The sequence below is a fragment of the Salmo trutta genome, chromosome 12 (assembly GCF_901001165.1).
Source record: "Salmo trutta chromosome 12, fSalTru1.1, whole genome shotgun sequence".
Lineage (NCBI taxonomy): Eukaryota > Metazoa > Chordata > Actinopteri > Salmoniformes > Salmonidae > Salmo > Salmo trutta.
In genome coordinates, this window is record NC_042968.1 from 66,677,890 (window position 1) to 66,696,437 (window position 18,548).

Consider the following 18,548-nt stretch of genomic DNA (forward strand, 5'->3'; position numbering starts at 1 on the left):
ATTCTGACCAGTTTCCTAGGCCCTGCGGATGAAAAACATCCCCACAGCATGATTCTGCCACCACCGTGCTTCACTGTGGGGATGGTATTCTCGGGTGATGAGAAGTGTTGGGTTTGCGCCAGAAATAGCGTTTTCCTTGAATACCGAAAAGCTAAATTTTTGTCTCATCTAACAAGCGTACCTTCTTCCATATGTTTGGGGAGTCTCCCACATGCCTTTTGGCGAACACCAACCATGTTTACTTATTTTTTTCTTTAAGCAATGGCCTTTTTTCTGGCCACTCTTCCATAAAGCCCAGCTGTGTGGAGTGTACGGCTTAAAGTGGTCCTATGGACAGATAGTCCAGATAACCCAAACCTGATCTGTACTTCTCCACAACTTTGTCCCTGACCTGTTTGGAGAGTTCCTTGGTCTTCATGGTGCCGCTTGCTTGGTGGTGCCCCTTGCTTATCAATCAAATCAAATGTATTTATAAAGCCCTTATTACTTCAGCTGATGTCACCAAGTGCTGTACAGAAATCCAGCCTAAAACCCCAAACAGCAAACAATGCAGGTGTAAAAGAATGGTGGCTAGGAAAAACTCCCTAGAAAGGCCAGAACCTAGGAAGAAACCTAAAGAGGAATTAAAATGCAAATCAATTTATAACATTTTTGACATGCGTTTTTCTGGATATTTTTGTTGTTATTCTGTCTCACACTGTTCAAATAAACCTAACATTAAAATTATAGACTGATCATTTCTTTGTCAGTGGGCAAACATACAAAATCAGCAGGGGATCAAATACTTTTTTCCCCCACTGTATGAGATGTATTTGTAATAATATGAAATATAATTGCATTAATTTCTGTTATCAATCAAGGTGAGACTGAACATGGACAAGGCGCAGGGGAAACAGAAGGAGAGCCACCGGAGGAGAATCAAGGGGACCAAGTGCTTCGACATCCGGGTTAATTATTTGGCTTGGAAGAAGGACAAAAAGAAAGCGAGACCTGGGAAACCTTGCTGCTCTTTCGCTCCTAGCTGGGGTCACCATCCGTTAAGGTGAATATACAAATCTTAGATGATAACTGTTTGCATTTGCCTCCTCGTGGTGGGCAACATTGCCATGCTATCAGCAGTACCAACACTGGCCCAGGGGTTTCTCCAAATAGCCAATCTCAAGGCTAACCACTGGGTCAGGTAACCGCTGTTTCCATGTATGTACTGTTAAGGTGTATAACTCCAGTGGTCATGACACCACCCTGGAGTTTCTCTCATCTCATCTCTCTATCTTTTCCAAGGACCATCCCTTACCTCCCTCATCAATCCCACTGACCTAAAACATTACAGACAGGTATCCTTTCTTTTCTGTCTGCCATTAACATTATTGCATGTCTAGTCAAACATTTAAATTAAATCATTCAATAACTGTATTTTTACATACCTGATAAACCTGTAACCTGTGTGTTTGCTTGTTTACATCGGTCTCCTACCCTGTTCCCTTTACTCTGCTCCTGTTCTCCAGGACCTAGGGGTTCTGCCTAACACCCAGACATGGATCCACCTGATGTCCTCCAGTACCAACCACCCTCCAACTTTTCACTACATCAGCTACACCAGCTACTGTTATTGTCTTGTTGTCATTATCTGCTAAGAAAGAGCAAGAAAACTATCATACTGGGCGCATAATGTGAGTTGCTCAGATTTGCTAAAAACACTAGTACTGCAAACACTCAAAAGAAAGAGAGCAGCAGCGCCTGGACTTTGCAGTCTTCTTCTTCGAGTCCCCCTTCAGAGACTGACTGCCTGTTGAAAACAAGTGACATGCAGAACCTCCCATTCACACAGCACCCACCTCCTCTCTATTCCACACACCAGAATTTATGATTGCCATCAGAGTGTACAAACAATATGTGAAAGTAGATTGACACACATGTACAAAAAACATTTCAATGTTTATATATTTAAATCTAAATATTGCCAGATTGGTTTTCACAGCTGTTTCTTAAGGTGTTCATTATTGTAACGTATCCCTTGATGGTATTTGTTAGTTCAACATTATTCATTGTTGTATCATAGGGCAGACCATATATATATATTCAACAACAAGGGTGTACTAATGAGCTATTCTTTTTTTAAATCATAATAGAGGACTATTTAAATAATATTATTTCAGTTGATAAGGGAAGGCATGTTTAAAATTAAAACATGCCAGCCAGACAAGCCAGTGTATGAATCAAATGTATTTGCATATGAATAGAGTGGAAATTAGCTGACTTTGTGATCTATAAGGTAAGTAGCATTAAGGTATAAGTAAAATTATAAATAACATTAATTGTAATGGTTAGCCTATACAAATTAATAGGAAAACAAATGCTTATTAATAGTAATACATTTAGCCTAATTGGTAACAAATATGACATGGGGAAAGTCAGGATCCTAGTCAGGCTATTAATTGTCAAATCCAGATAAAATATAGGTCTTCATGTGTATCAAATCTGTAGGTAATCATGTCATTGATTTACAATGACAAACAGCTGAAATGTTTAGTCTTCATCATGATCTGTGATCAAAACAGGCTGGGGTGTTTTCAGTTCCGTTTAGGCTAAGGTTATGCTTAAGAAAGCAACTGCACTGAAATGAATAGCCTGATTCTATGGAATAAAAAAGTTGTTTTTATTTGTTAAGCTGTTTGGTCTATGCATAGACCCATGTAAGTGCCACGTGACGTGAATGTGTCGTCGGCACTTTAATGCCTTAGAAAAAAGATGTTAGGTGACTTGGTGAGAGGTATAAGTAGCGTCACGAGGCTTAATTCTGGCACTTATCACCCCCTATAGTAACCTGTAGAGCTCGATGCTTTTGATGTCAGCAAGGTAATAGAACTCCACTCATGCAGGCGTGGCCAAACGTCTCGCGGGTCTCTGAAAAGCGCTTTTTTTGTTGAACGCTAACTATTTTTAAAATCGACAAACTGCTAAAATGAATAACGTTTTACTATTATCGTGAACATTTAAACGAGAGGGGCATTTATATGGTATTTAAGTCTACTTACGGAGCTTTAGCAAAGTCGTGTTCACATGCTTTGAACAAATTAATTGTTGAAAGGGCGTGATGAGGGACCGCCTGGGCGATTTGACAGCGGTGAGTATCACTATCAGAGAGAATGGAAATGGCTAGTTAACATTTCTATTTAGAAACTAGGACGTCTGCTTTGCGTTTCTTTTTCCTTCTCACTTTAAGTTTCAGTTAAATTGTCCATGAAAATGTGTTGTTTCTGTCGAGTCATTTCGAGTCAACTACGACTCGTGTCTGTTACAGTACAGTAGCTGTAGGCTTTATTGAACTTTAGCATAAAATTAGGGAACTATTGTTATTGTCGGTTTCTTCGATGTCAACAGGTGTACTGTACGATAACTATCTTCGGTATATATGTTAGCCTTTTAATCCGTGTGCAAGCCAGGTAGGTTAGTGTAATGTAGGCCTACACCTAGCTGCTATTGTCAATGTTACATTTCATTTATTAGGAACTGTTCTATTGTGTTTCTTGTACCTATAAATGGGTTGGTAAAGGTTATTGATGCCTTACACTATGACTCCAAAGGTTGTCTCCTTTTTTGTATTTTTTTTACTTTGTTACCCAAGGCTATTCTAATGTGAGTAGCGTTATATTTTGGGAATTATTTTATTCTCCCTCTGGCATTATACTTCACAATGGTAGGACTGTGCAGTTCATTTTTCACAATGGGGTGCTGAAATAACATGTAATTGGCATGGCAGGCCTAGTATTTTCTTTGGTTACAGAGGCCTTCCACTGATCAGACAATTATTTTCACAGAACAGCAACAATAACCCTTTTAATGTGGATGATGATGATGATGGCACCGTCACAGTGGATAACAATTCCCACAGGGACGACTTCTTGAAACAGGTAGTCTACTTGGAGCTGTATGTTTGCATAGTCACGTGTCTTCTCTAGCTCTGTTTGCCAAAGACTGTAGCCAATGTGTGTTAAAAATGTATTCTGTTTCTTGCTGACTGTTGATTCCTTTCAAATGTCACTGTAACCCTCAGTGAGGGTAATACAATGTTTTGATTATAAAAGCCTCTTTGTTGTGTGTAGACTAATGTGACATGTTGTGTTTGGAAGGTGGGGGAGGTGCGACGCCTCATCGACAAGATCTCTTCCCAGGTAGATGAAGTGGTAAAGAAACACAGCGCTATCCTCTCTGCCCCCAACCCTGAGGAGAGTGAGTATGGCCTCCTCACAGCTGCACACATTCACCCAAATTGTCTTAAAATGTGAAAAGTACAGGAAAACCGCATTTTAATGAAAACGGTTCCTCTCCAGGACGTTGTCCAGTCTGGGGGGAAAAGTCACATATTAAATACAAATGAGCCATGCAGGAAACACTGCCTATAACTCCAGCCCAACCACCCTGCCCGTTTCCTCTAATAGTCATCTGTTATTACTGGATTAAGGAAGTGCCAGACAACCTTTGGCTGCCGATGACATATTTTTTTTTATTGCTTAAATGCTTCATATGTTTTCTGATGGAAATGGATGTCGATTTCACATTGAGAAATCTGCAGTCATATCTAGGCATGAACATTCTATTCTACGATGGCTCCAACAGAATAGCCTGCATTGGACTGAATGATATGAATATAAATATTATACAGCACTGTGGTGGAAGGCCAGGTCAATATGCCACCAACAGATTATAGATGCCCCCAGAACAGTTGTAAAAGGCAGTTTGTAGTGACTTTAATTGGCACCTCTGACCAGTCACTCACTGCCTTTGATGTGCTGTCTCTATGTTTCTCCCTTCAGGCACCAAAGATGAACTGGAGCAGCTCACCAATGAAATCAAGAGGAACGCCAACACAGTGCGGGCCAAGTTAAAAAGTGAGTTCAGAATAAATCAGTTAGACTGCTAAGGTAGGGTATGAATGAAATAATATGTAAGTGGGTGAACTAGAGAGAACTACATACTGAGCTTGGGAACACTTCCCTCAATTCAGAGGGAGTTTAGTTTATAAGGGAGATTTGACTTGCAAATTAGCTGTACGTACGGGAAAGCTACTACTGCACACCTCGTCATAGGTAAACACATGGCTGGAATAGCTTGACCCCCACTGCTAACAATATAGACACACACCTCTACATACAGATATCTTATCTAACTGCCTTTGCGTGTATGGGAATATGTTAGGATCATGCATACATTTGTAAGTTGGACTAATTGTTTGCTTTCATATGCAAGTGTATGTTTGGGGTGAGTTTGAGTTATGTATTTATGCATACAGTATGTGTGTATGCATTAGGTAATACACTGAGTGTTCAAAACAATAGGAACACCTGCTCTTTCCAAGAAAAGACTAACCAGTTGAAAGCTATGATCTCTTATTGATGTTACCTGTTAATCCACTTCAATCATTGTAGATGAAGGGGAGGAGACAGGTTAAAGAAGCCTTGATACAATTGAGACATTCTGTATGTGTGTCATTAAGGGTGAATGTGCAAGACAAAATATTTAAATTCATTTGAATGGGGGATGTTAGTAGGTGCCAGGCACACCAGTTTGAGTGTGTCAAGAACTGCAACGCTGCTGGGTTTTCACGCTCAACAATTTCCCGTGTGCATCTAGAATGGTCCACCACCCAAAGGACATCCAGCCAACTTGACACAACTGTGGGAAGCATTGTAATCAACATGGGCCAGCATCCCTATGGAATGCTTTTGAGACCTTGTAGATTCCATGCCCTGATGGCTGTTCTGAGGGCAAAAGGGGGTGCAATTCAATATTAGGAAGGTGGTCCTAATGTTTTGTACACTTGGTGTATATTGCGTCACGCTGACCGGGCCTTGCTGTGTGTTGGCAGCCATGCAGGACAGCCTGCCTGAGGATGAGAATGCAAACACAGCCTCTGTGGACCAGCGCATCCAGACAAACCAGGTCAGAGCTGGACCACATGTTAACTACAATACATTTGTTTGTCAGACATAGACCCTAATTGAGTCCTCTGTGTGTGCCGTTTGTCTCCCCACCTTCAGCACACAAATCTGATGCGCTGGTTTGTGGATGTCATGACGGTGTACAACGAGACCCAGATGTCCTTCAGGGAGAGGTGCAAAGGACGGATTCAGAGACAGCTGGAGATCAGTGAGTGCTGGGGTTGCGCACAGGGAGAGAAACATTACCTTCTTAGCTTGGACAGCCACCTGTTTTCTGTGTGCTGTACATCTTTATCAGCAAACAACAGGAGTGTTCTGAGAGGGGGAGAAATACCCTGGCCACGCCCCTAGATTACAGAAAGGGGAGCTTGCAACAGGAGACACCTGTGTTTAGTGTTGCCTTAGCAATGGTTTGCAGGGTTGTCTAGGGGAGGGGTTGCAATATATGTAGTCAGGTGACCAGAGGAACAGGAGGTGTGCTCTTTAGTAACTGGTCTGCTGTTGGTGACCCCTTGTAGTTAATTTGTGAAATACATTTTCAAATGTTTCTTTTTTGAAGCTGGGAAAGTGACCACTGATGAGGAGCTGGAGGAGATTCTGCACAGTGAAAATCCTGCCATCTTTACTTCTGATGTGAGTGGCATATTCTTAGAACACTCATGTATCACTTTACACTAATAAATCAAGAGATAAAAGTGAATTTAATTCTTGCACTCATTTCCTTCTACACGGTTACAGCTTTGTGGATTATTTTGCCACATCATAAAATGTCTCCTGTACCTTTTCCTCCCTGTACAGATCATTTCCGACTCCCAGATCACGCGCCAGGCTCTGAATGAGATCGAGTCTCGCCATAAGGACATCATCCGCCTGGAGTCCAGCATCAGGGAGCTCCACGAGATGTTTGTTGACATGGCCATGCTGGTGGAGACTCAGGTGAGATGGATGTCACAAAGGGAAAAATGACTTGTGTATAAATCCTCTACCCTCTATCCTATATAATCACATTTGTCAATGTAATAAGCATATACAAATTGAATTAAGGTTTCAAAGATCCTCTGTATTGTTGTCCTGTGTGTCCAATAGGGGGAGATGATCAACAACATAGAGAAGAACGTGAGCAGTGCAGCCGAGTACATCGGCGTGGCCAAAGTGGAAACCAAGAAGGCAGTGCGGTACCAGAAAGCGGCGCGCAGGGTAAGACTTTTCCCCCGTTTCCCCAGCCTTTTCAAGAGCAACACCACCGCCATCCCCAACGAACCAAAACCCACCGCTGTCAAATGAGCCGGTATAACCATATCTTGTCCTGCTGCCACTGAACATGCCATTCAAGTTAGCACTGTGAATGAAGCTAACATCCCGTTCAAGGTCAGCCAATCATATGTAATGCTGTGAAGCTAATGTCGCACGCCTGACATTTTTATTAGATTTATCACAGAGCACCTAATCTCTCTCAGGAGCCTAACGTCACATTTGATGAAGGGAAGACGGTATCACACCATAGAGCTTCCCGACAAGGTTAAGCACTGAACTGCTACGCAAACTGCCTGTAGAAGTGTGCAAACGGTGAAATGTTAGCCATAGCCCTTGCCTCTGTTTCTGTGTGATGTTTGTGCTATTAACATGTAATGACCATTGGAAATAAATGTGACTTGCAATTAAAACAGATTTTTATTTTTATTAATGCATGTTTGGCCTAGTACACACTATTTTGACATAAAGCCTAACATTGTGCTTCTTGTTTGTTTTGGCAGAAGTATGTCATAATTGCCATAGTCGTGGTGATCCTGCTTGCTGTAATCGCACTTATCGTTGGTTTGTCTCTGGGTCTATAACTGCCCTCAACCGCACAGCCTTAGGTAATTACTACTGATCTACACAGACAAACACTGTCTGTCATGATTTAACACACACGTAGACAAATACTGTCATGTCCTATAGCAGTTTGCATTTAACTCTCTAAATGCAGTCCCGTTAGTCAAATACTGAACGGTTTATTACTATGGCAACCTATACGTAAGACTGTCCACCCCTGGCCTGTGGGCTATAGGAAGTAAGGGCCCTGAATTTTTCATTTTTTTAAAATGTATCTTTTAGTTCTTAATTCATTGCTTTTTTTTTAATGAAAGACTACACTATGTATTTGGACAATGCAGCTGATTCAATTTTCTTTTTGTTCCCCACTCCTTTTCCTGGACAGCTCTTCTTTTTCACAGAAAATGCTTTATCTTGCTATCGGCGGGGTTGTTGGTGTCATCGTTTTAGCCATTATTATGGGGTTGAGTGTCTCATAGTGATTTGTCCAAGCCCCCCCCCCCCCCCAAAAAAATCCCCTCAACCTAAATCAAAAATGATCAATGTATGATCAGTCTCAACCTCATTCTTCCATCTGAAATATCTACCATGACCACTACTGCTTTGCTGGTTGAAGTGACTCCTCTCTCATGGAGTGAGTAAAGGCTCCAATGAGGAGTTTCTGCTGTGCTTTTCAGAGGAAGAAGACAACAACTCTGCACCTGCAGTATCAACCAGAGGGTGGTGCTGAATCTCCTGATTCACTCCTAAACCTTTTCAACCAAACATGCACTATGCACTTTTGAGAGATACACACAGCATATGTTTCACTATCCTTGTGGAGACCTAAAATTGATTTCCATTATAACTCTTATCCTAAATTCTAACCCTAAACTTAAATAGCCTTTGTCCTTGTGGGGACCTGGGAAATGTCCCCGCAAGGGAGAATTGTGCTTGTTTTACGATCCTTTTGGGGATTTCCGGTAACCATGAGAGAGATCTCTCTAACTCACACAGAGCCTACACTCAGTTTACTTATAACCTCTGGTATTCTTTGAAATGGCATCAGTAAATCCCAGTTATGTTTGTTTGTATTCCCTCTCCTGAATTGGTTGGATGTACTCCCTACTTGAAGATGTTCTATCAATTAATGTATGACTGTTTCTTTGTGCCTCTTATTACATTTTGAGCTCCAGAGCTTTATCAAATATCTTTACACAACTGAACTTTGCACATTTATATTTTCAAGTTTTGTAGAATTTATTTTTGTAGTCACCTGAACATGTATCCAATGTTACTCGTTATTTATTTGTGCTGTATTTTTGTTAACAGCTGTGATAATGAACTTGATAATGAGATGACATTGCTGACGGAGTGCTTGCAGAGTTGAGACAAACATCATATTGTACTACTGCACCTGTTTTATAAGATAGTTCCATGCACAAAACACGAAGCTCACTAGCTATTGAGCACAGTGGATGTAATTTAGCCAAGTGTTGCAGAATTAATTTAGGAAGGTGGGAATGGTGTCAGGACACACGTTTTATTATGCCTGTGGTTTTGTTCAAGTACCTTATGACAACGTTAACCACAGCACTGTCCAACTCTGCAAGAGATGACATCACTTGTCTAAAGTGAATCCAGCTGATTGATATGTAAAGTGTCTTTCAATGTTCTTTCACTTCAAAAGTATCTATGATAGCCAACCAAGAGATGGCAAAAATAAAGCGTTGTGTAAAAGCTTTCCTGTATAGTTCATGTCAATCCTGCTGTTTCAATGAAATCAAATTATCTTAATTTGAACATGTTTTGAGCAAAGTGAAGTTGATATTGCTACTCATCCTTGTATAACTTTAACAACTCCTTCTGCCTCAATGAAAAGCTGTTGGTCACTGAAGAATCAAAGGAGCTGAACAATTATCCATTCAGGCTCCTGTCCTGGCTTTTACACTATACAACCATCTCCCTTACCTCCACTACAGAGGGCGAGGGGGTATCAGCAGCTCTAGCCCATGTATCCAAACACACTTACAGGAGGAGAGTGGGTATTTGTCTGTGGAGGCTGGTGGGAGGAGCTATAGGAGGACAGGCTCATTGTAATGGCTGGAATGAAATACATGGAACCACATGTTTGACTCTGTTCCTTTTATCCCATTACAATGAGCCTGGCCTATAGCTCCTCCCACCAGCCTCCACTTGTATTTATAGTGTCAGTCCTCACCAGGAGAGATGGAGAGCCAGAACCTGCGCAGCTAAGTCTAGTGACTATTTATAGATCCCACCTCATTAGACCTATTCTCATCTTATATCCTTGTAATTTTTAAGGTGTGGAACCTTTCTGCTTTCAATAGGACATGGTGTTATGAACAATAATTGAAGCTGCCACTTGTTCCAGTGTGTTGTACTGAATGTTGTTACAGCCCATGTCTATACTTTTGATATTGTAGAAGATGTCAGTAGGGATCACGATGACTATCTTTGACTATGACCTGAAGCCTCATGAGTTCTGTTGATACCGGCATGGGGGCAGTTTCTCTACTGGCTATGATCACAGGTGAGATTCCCCTCTAGAGTCACTGTTTTCCTTTTCTCATTTTCTCATCCCTCTCTTCTGCTCCTGCTGTATATGTGCCATATGGCCACACAGCAAGCAGCTCCGGGTGCAATAATGCTGGGACGAGAAAGACAACACATTGGGCTGTGTTTCAAGAATACAGATCTAATGAGAATCTCCTGCATTAGCACGTACCAACACACACCATAGGAACCATGGAAACTACTGAACCTGCTGTGTTATCTCTGGAGGCACGACACATTCAGACATGCAAATATTCACTCATTTGTATTTAGCTGGATACATGCAGCGATCTGCACACTACATCTTCTTACATTTGACCTTTCTGCCACACAGCTGCCTTTATTACATGACTAAGGAGGACCAGACTAACTGATATCAAAAGACTACACTGCCAAGGAATGTTGGGTCATCTGCAGCAAAGAAGGGAGAAGAGAGTATAGTGAAAAAGAGTTGATTGCCACTGTCCGAGGTAAGACAATTTGAAAAAAACATGGGAATCCATCCTCTGAGGTAATTATTTGTATGTCTATACTGAACAAAAATTTACATGTAACATGTAAGTAGTAGTCCCATGTTTCATGAGCTGAAATAAAATATAGAAATTTTCCAGATGCACAGAAAGCTTATTGCTCACATTTTGTGCACAAATTTGTTTACATCCCTGTTAGTGAGCATTTTTCCTTTGCCAAGATAAACCTGACAGGTGTAGCATATCAAGGAGATGATTTAACAGCATGATCATTACACAGTTGCACCTTCTGCTGGGGACAATAAAAGAGCACTCTAAAATGCAGTTTTGTGTCTTAACACAATGCCACAGATGTATTTTTAGGGAGTTGTCCACCAGAGCTGTTGCCAGAGAATTTAATGTTAATTTCTCTACCATATGCCTACACTAATGTCGTTCTAGAGAATTTAGGTCCTGGCTCCCCAGTCATGTGAAACCCATAGATTAGGGCCAAATTAATTTATTTAAATTGACTGATTGTCTGTAACTCAGTGAAATTGTTGCATGTTGCATTTTATGTTTTTGTTTAGTATATGTTACCAACTACACGGTTGGAGAACAGTCAACACAAAGTGTACATGAGCATTTATGTACACTACATGACCAAAAATATGTGGACACTTGCTCAAACATCTCATTCCAAAATCATGGGCATTAATATGGTGTTGGTCCCCACCTTTGCTGCTATAATAGCCTCCACTCTTCTGGGAAGGCTTTCCAATAGATGTTGGAACATTGCTTCGGGGTCTAGTGAGGTCGGGCACTGATGTTGGGCGATTAGGCCTGGTTCGCAGTCGGTGTTCCAATTAATCTCAAAGATGTTTGATGGGGTTGAGGTCAGGGCTCTGTGCAGGCCAGTCAAGTTCTTCCACACAAGTGTCAACAAACCATTTCTTTATGGACCTCGCTTTGTGTATGGGGGCATTGTCATTCTGAAACAGGAAAGGGCCTTCCCCAAATTGTTGCCACAAAGTTGGAAGCACAGAATTGTCTAGAATGTCATTGTATGCTGTAGTGTTAAGATTTCCCTTCACTGGAACTAAGGGGCCAAGCCCGAACCATTATTCCTCCTCCACCAAACTTTACAGTTGGCTCTATGCATTGGGGTAGGTAATGTTCTCCTGGCATCCGACAAACCAAGATTTGTCCGTCAGACTGCCAGATGATGAAGCGTGATTCATCACTCCAGAGAACGTGTTTCCACTGCCCCAATGGCGGTGAGCTTTACACCATTCCAGCCCATACTTGTTGATATTAAGCTTGTGTGCGGCTGTTTGGCCATGGAAACCCATTTCATGAAGCTCCCGATGAATAGTTATTGTGCTGACTTTGCTTCCAGAGGCAGTTTGGAACTCGATAGTGAGTTTTGCAATTGAGGACATACGATTTTTACATGCTTCATAAATTTGTGGTCCCGTTCTGTGAGCTTATGTGGCCTACCACTTTGTGGCTGAGCCGTTGTTGCACCTAGACATTTCCACTTCACAATAACAACACTTACAGTTAACCGGGGCAGCTCTAGCAGGGCACAAATTTTACGAAATGACTCCTATGACGGTGCCACGTTGAAAGTCACTGAGCTCTTCAGTAATGCCATTCTAGTGCCAATGTTTGTCTATGGAGATTGCATGGCGTTGTGCTCGATTTTATACTCTTGTCAGCAAATGGTGTGGCTGAAATAGCCAAATCTACTAATTTGAAGGGGTGTCCACATGCTTTTGTAGTGTGGTGTATGTATGAACATCACTGCTTTTCCATTCTTATTATCTAAATGTAGAATGAAAATATACATGAATCAGGGGTAGGTATCATTGTTTTTTCTATTTTGTGAAAATCCTGCCTATAAATAACAACACAAGTGCTAATTGGTGGGTTGCGAGGGGGCAAGGGGTGGGTTGCTGTGGGCAACCCACCCCTTGGGTTGCTGTGTGGGTTGCTGTGTGCCTACAACAATAGACCATGGTCGTGTTCAGCAGGCATAACATGGGGACTAATTTGAAATGTAATGAGGTAAGCATTTCATTTCCTGCCGTTTGAAAACAACCCCGAGCTCTCTGTTTCTTCTTCTCCCTGCAGCAATACAAAATCTCTCCAAGGTGAGTCATTAAGAAGCTGTGAGGTGTGGATGAATTTGGCAGAGTATATGTGTTTGTGTGTGTGTGTGCATGTTCAAGATTTAAAGGGAAGGCAGTCTGCTTTGGTTTGGGATAACAGGACAGCTCTCCTCTAAGGCACCTTTTTTTAAGGCCACAAAATTTTGGTATCTATTCTAGGCTAAAGAGTCAAATGATAGAATGTCATTATTCAGTGAGAAAGTAGAACATGGATATGTTCTAAATGACTAATAGGGTGAATGCATAGACTGTTTGCTTTCTCACCAGGTAGGTAAAGCCCTGCTGTAAGAAACCCCAGCAGCTGGAGAAAAAAAATTAATGGGAACGTCTGAGGATGTGTGTATGAATAAGAGCAGTATTTCAGTGTTATCTGTGCAATCAATCAAAGTTAGGACCTGGAATGAAAATTCTCAGAAATTGTGACACCATGTTGCCATATAGTGTTGTCCTTGTGGTAGTAGGAAAAAAAGTGCTGACCACAACACATACAGTACTTTAGCATTTAGGCAGATCAATTACATTTCTCATTTCAAACAGCTATTGTAAAGAACCTTACTCTATTATCAACAATAAAATAAACCATTATTTTGAGATTAAGCCAAGGAGCATCTGAGTACTGATAACAGATTATATAAAACCTGCGTGAGAATCTTCCATATCATCATGTTTCCTGGGGTTTTCGTAGCCTAATCTGTATAATTCTCCCCGGGATCTAAGCAGTATTAGCATTGTGCCTAAGAACAACCCTTAGCCATGGTATACTTAAGCAATAAGGCACGAGGAGGTGTGGTATACAACCCTGAGCCGTGGTAAATTGCCCATATACCACAACCCCTCGAGCTGCCTTATTGCTATTATAAACCTTTTTACCAATGTAATTAATGGTCATTATAAACCGGATGGTTCAAGCCCTGAATGCTGATTGGTTGAAAGCCATGGTATATCAGACCGTATACCATGGGTATGACAAAACATTTATTTTTACTGCTTTAATTACTTTGGTAACCAGTTTATAATAGCAGTAAGACACCTCTGGGGTTTGTGGTATATGGCCAATATAACACGGCTAAGGGCTGTGTCCAGGCACTCTGCAGTATATTGGCAATATACCACACCTTGTGTCTTATTGCTTAAATATACCAGACTCCCTCCGGCCTAATTGCTTATTTAACCCCTTTAACCCCGTCAGTCACCATACAATGGTGTTTGTGATGCTAATGACAGTGATAGGATGAAAGGAGGAGGACAGGAGCAGAGGGATGGAGAGGAAGATTTAGTTGTGGCTGATAAAAGCTGACCTGGCTCCAGCGGCTCCTCCTGTCATTGTAGTACTGTGATACAATAATCCCCCTGCTCCCTCTTATGTAACGGACATTAATAATCCCAGCCTGCCTCTGTCTCTGTACACACACACACACGCATACACAGTCAGTCAGTCAATGAGTGGGCGCAGTGAGCAGAAGCGGCCTGTTGTGGGGATAGCCAGGGAGCTCTGGATGCATGGCAGCAGCACTGGTAAACTATGGACAGGTATCTGTGTTACAGGGAGGTGAAAGGCTTGAGCACCAGGTCATTGGATTTACACCTAATCCAGGGATGAAGCCGTATTGTGTTTGTAATGTGAGTACAGTGTGCATATGTGTGAGCATGAGTGTTTTTAAATATACAAAGTCTAAGTTTGTAGTGTATCTGCAAGCCTGTGGGCATGCGTGTTTTTTTTTGTTTACATCATCCATCTCTGTGTTTCTTTGTGATTTACGATGTGTGTGTGCGCCAGACTGCCAGGACATCATGCGAGGTCACAGGTCAAGTGACATTGAGGAGCTTCTGAGACAGTCTCATTCAGAGCTGCTGTGGATCCAGAGACAGCTGTCAATCATCGCTGCCAGGAACTCCCATCACCTGCAGGTCCAAGGGAAGGTAAGGTTCCACCCACGTGAGCTCACTTTTAGCCTTTTGATCTTTTGTTACCTTTTCAGTATAACCCAAATTGTATGCATATCCTTGTTAAAGGTCCATCTGTTCATATGTTGTACTATAAATCAATTGTCAATGTGTCCAGGAGAGGACAGCATAGTTCTCTGAAAACACCAATGACTCTATGGTAAAAAGCAGTGTCTGGATTCACCAATCAGAGGAAGAAAAAGGGTGAAATCCATGTTGACGTGTTATTAGCATCTTTAGTGGGTGTGGCCAGAATGTCTTGTCAAATGGCACCTTGTTTCCTCAGACTCATTTACATTTTGAAGGGAGTGGTTGGAATTTGGCTGTCCAATCCCAACTAGGTTTTGCATTGTGCCTGAAAACCAACTGGCTTATAAAGAACTGTATCTAAGGACAGAGAGAAAGAGCGAGAGAGGGAGATAGTGTGTACACTCAAAGCAGTTGGTGTTGCTAGGCAACAGAATGGAGGAGATTTCATTTTTTTCCTCTCCCTCTCCATCCCTGTAACATAGAGATCTGCTAACCAATACCTGCAGCTGTTATTTTGTAATCTCCCTAAAAACACCACTCTGCTTTTAGAGGTATGATCTGGAATTGGGGGAGGGCTGAGAGGGCACTGATGCTTATTGGTCTGTCAATGTGACGGTTAGTTTTGATTGGTCTGTCCTGGGGGTTTTGTTGTTTCCATTGGTCCTTGTCCTCCAGTACTTTAGCATAAGTGTCTTTTAGAGGTTACGTAGCAGTTAAGAAAATAAATGCATAAAGGAATCGAGATTAAAAAGTGAGGGATGTATGTCAGTGTTTGAATGGGAGGGGGAGGGGAGAAAAGATGATGAATCATGGCTAAGAGGATGGAAAAAGGAGCATTGAGCAAGGTTACGTGTACCAGGGGAGGAATCCATTGACGCAGTGGGCTCAGGTCATGCATTTCTCTGTTTTAGAAAGAGAGAGAGAGAGATGGTGAGAGCGAGACGGGTGTGAGGGCTGCTCAGGGATGGCTGCAGGTAGGAGATGCGTGTAAAGGAAACGCTCATCCATGATGCAATCATTTACACAGGCCAATGATATGAATGCTGACACACTTCAGTGGGTTTGTGTCTGTGAATTCTTGTGATTGGGATGAAGAGAAGGGATGTGGACTGCACTGAGCATGTGCGTGCATCTGTGAGAGAGGGAAGGGAGCGAGAGAAAGAGAGATGGAGAAGTAGAGTAGGTGAGAGAGGGAGGGAGGGAGTGAGTGTGTCGTGGTAGAGAACCTGAGAGAGCTACTAAGGGGGAGAGAGCGCGAGAGAGAGCGGGAACACAAGCAAGCGACAGAAATGGTGTGTGTGTTAGAGAGCACTAGTGTGTATCTGACTCTCGGAGGGTGTGTTGTTACTTGAGTTTTCCTCTGAGAGGGCTGAGAGGCTCTCTCACTGTCTGTCTTTTGGCTCTCCGTTCGGCTACAAGCTGCAGACTGGACCAACCATTAAGCCTGGGGAACGCTCACGCTGCACACACTCGTAGGCACACACACACACACCACTGGGGTGTCAGCCCTGCCGGCCGGTGATAAGAGGGAGGATACAGTCGTTTTGACACAAAGGGGGAACTGCCTTTGAGGTATGGAGCTTTTTTACCCTCTGCACCACTAGTGTTGTGCCACTGTCTCAGCGGGAATTGTTATTGACATATTCCTTAGCAAAATGCAGCATACACATTTCTGCAAAAGCATAGGCATATACATGCTTGGTTACACTAAACACACACAAATCAGAATCAAAATGTATTGGTCACATATTTTGCAGATTTTATCGCAGGTGCAGCGAAATGCTTATGTTTCTAACTCCTACAGTGCATTAATACATAACAGTACAAAACAATACACACATCTGAAAAAGAAATGAACTAAGAAATATCAGCACGGGTAATGTCAGAGTCCGGAATATAAATATATACAGTATGTACACAGTATACAAATAAATATGTGGACACCCCTTCAAATTAGGGGATTCGGCTATTTCAGCCACACCCGTTGCTGACAGGTGTATAAAATTGAACACACAGCTATGCAATCTCCATAGACAAACATTGGCAGTAGAATGGTGTTACTGAAGAGCTCAGTGACTTTCAACATGGCACCGTCATAGGATGCTACCTTTCCAACAAGTCAGCTTGTCAGATTTCTGCCCCGGTCAACTGTAAGTGTTGTTGTTGTGAAGTGGAAACGTCAAGGAGCAACAACGGCTCAGCCACGAAGTGGTAGGCCACACAAGCACACAGAACGGGACCGCCGAGTGCAGAAGCGCCTAGCGTGTAAAAATCGTCTGTCGTCAGTTGCAACATTCACTACCGAGTTCCAAACTTCCTCTGGAAGCAACGTCAGCACAAGAACTGTTCGTCGGGAGCTTCATGAAATGGGTTTCCATGGCTGAGCAGCCGCACACAAGCCTAAGATCACCATGCGCAATGCCAAGTGTTGGCCGGAGCGGTGTAAAGCTTGCTGTCATTGGACTCTGGAGCAGTGGAAATGCTTTCTCTCGAGTGATGAATCACGCTTCACCATCTGGCAGTCCGACGGATGAATCTGGGTTTGGCAGATGCCAGAAGAACGCTACCTGCCTGAATGCATAGTGCCAACTGTAAAGTTTGGTGGAGGCCTCCAGAGTGGCACAGAGGCATCAATACAGACCCGGGTTCGATCCCAGGCTGTGTCACAACTGGCCATAACCGGGAGTCCCATAGGGCGGCACACAATTGACCCAGCGTTTACTTGGCTCATCGCGCTCTAGCAGTCGTCAGTTGAACGGTGTTTCCTCAGACACGTTGGTGCGGCTGGCTTTTGGGTTAAGCGGGCGGGTGTTAAGAACCACGGTTTGGTGGGTCATATTTTGGAGGACGCATGACTTGACCTTAGTCTCTCCCGAGCAGCGATGAGATAAGATCACAATTTGATATCATGAATTTAGGGAGAAAAAGGGGGTAAAATACAACAATTTAAAAAAGTTTGGAGGAGGAATAATGGTCTGGCGCCGTTTTTCATCGTTCGAGCTAGGCCCCTTAGTTCAAGTGAAGGGAAACGTTATAGCATACAATGAAATTCTAGAATATTCTGTGGTTCCAACTTTGTGGCAACAGTTTGGGGAAGATGGCCCTTTTCTGTTTCAGCATGACAATGCCCACGTGAACAAAGCGAGGTCCATACAGAAACTGTTTGTTGAGATCGGTGTGGAAGAACTCGACTGGCCTGCACAGAGCCCTGATCTCAACCCCATCGAACACCTTTGGGATGAATTGGAACGCAGACTGAGTGCCAGGCCTAATCGCCCAACATAAGGGCTCGACGTCACTAATGCTCTTGCAGCAATGTTCCAACATCTAGTGGAAAGCCTTCCCAGAAGTTGTGGAGGCTGTTATAGCAGCAAAGGGGGAACCAACTCCATATTAATGCCCATGATTTTGGAATGAGATGTTTGACAAGCAGGTGTCCACATACCTTTGGTCATGTAGTGTGTATAATGGAGTGTAAAGACAGTATATGAATAGAAAAGTTCTGTGCAGCAGTAGATATATAGGATGAGCCTTGACTAAAATACTGTATATACATATAAACTGGGTAAAACAGTATGTAAACATTATTCAAGTGACCAGTGTTCATTGACTATGTACATAATTGCACTCGCATCATAAAC

General features: G+C 42.5%; 2 protein-coding genes across 16 annotated transcripts in view; both read left to right on the forward strand.

Annotated features, from left to right (window-relative positions):
* Nucleotides 1-2,677: 2,677 nt before the first annotated feature.
* Nucleotides 2,678-9,477, forward strand: LOC115204018 (syntaxin-2). 3 transcript variants are annotated; one of them, XM_029769217.1, is made up of 11 exons: nucleotides 2,678-3,124; nucleotides 3,819-3,911; nucleotides 4,131-4,230; nucleotides 4,815-4,889; nucleotides 5,867-5,940; nucleotides 6,039-6,147; nucleotides 6,499-6,572; nucleotides 6,738-6,875; nucleotides 7,026-7,136; nucleotides 7,694-7,798; nucleotides 8,140-9,477. In XM_029769217.1, the coding sequence occupies exons 1-10, from the start codon at nucleotides 3,095-3,097 to the stop codon at nucleotides 7,772-7,774; spliced, it is 885 nt and encodes a 294-aa protein (XP_029625077.1). In that variant the 5' UTR covers nucleotides 2,678-3,094; the 3' UTR covers nucleotides 7,775-7,798; nucleotides 8,140-9,477. The 3 variants fall into 3 exon arrangements, with proteins under 3 accessions (XP_029625077.1, XP_029625078.1, XP_029625076.1); XM_029769218.1 differs by lacking the exons at nucleotides 7,694-7,798; nucleotides 8,140-9,477 and adding an exon at nucleotides 7,397-7,603 and having other exon boundaries at nucleotides 2,679-3,124; XM_029769216.1 differs by lacking the exons at nucleotides 7,694-7,798; nucleotides 8,140-9,477 and having other exon boundaries at nucleotides 2,679-3,124; nucleotides 7,026-7,603.
* A 1,035-nt stretch (nucleotides 9,478-10,512) lies between these two features.
* Nucleotides 10,513-18,548, forward strand: part of LOC115204019 (RIMS-binding protein 2) — a 109,999-nt gene continuing 101,963 nt past the window's right edge. For 6 of the 13 annotated variants that reach the window (XM_029769228.1, XM_029769225.1, XM_029769226.1 and 3 more), the window contains exons 1-4: nucleotides 10,514-10,780; nucleotides 12,896-12,915; nucleotides 14,464-14,553; nucleotides 14,711-14,853. In XM_029769228.1, coding sequence (XP_029625088.1) covers nucleotides 14,725-14,853 — 129 coding nt within the window. In that variant the 5' untranslated portion in view covers nucleotides 10,514-10,780; nucleotides 12,896-12,915; nucleotides 14,464-14,553; nucleotides 14,711-14,724. Of the gene's footprint in view, nucleotides 10,781-12,895; nucleotides 12,916-14,449; nucleotides 14,554-14,710; nucleotides 14,854-18,548 lie in introns of those variants that run through there. The other 7 variants (XM_029769219.1, XM_029769230.1, XM_029769229.1 and 4 more) reach the window with 5 other exon arrangements.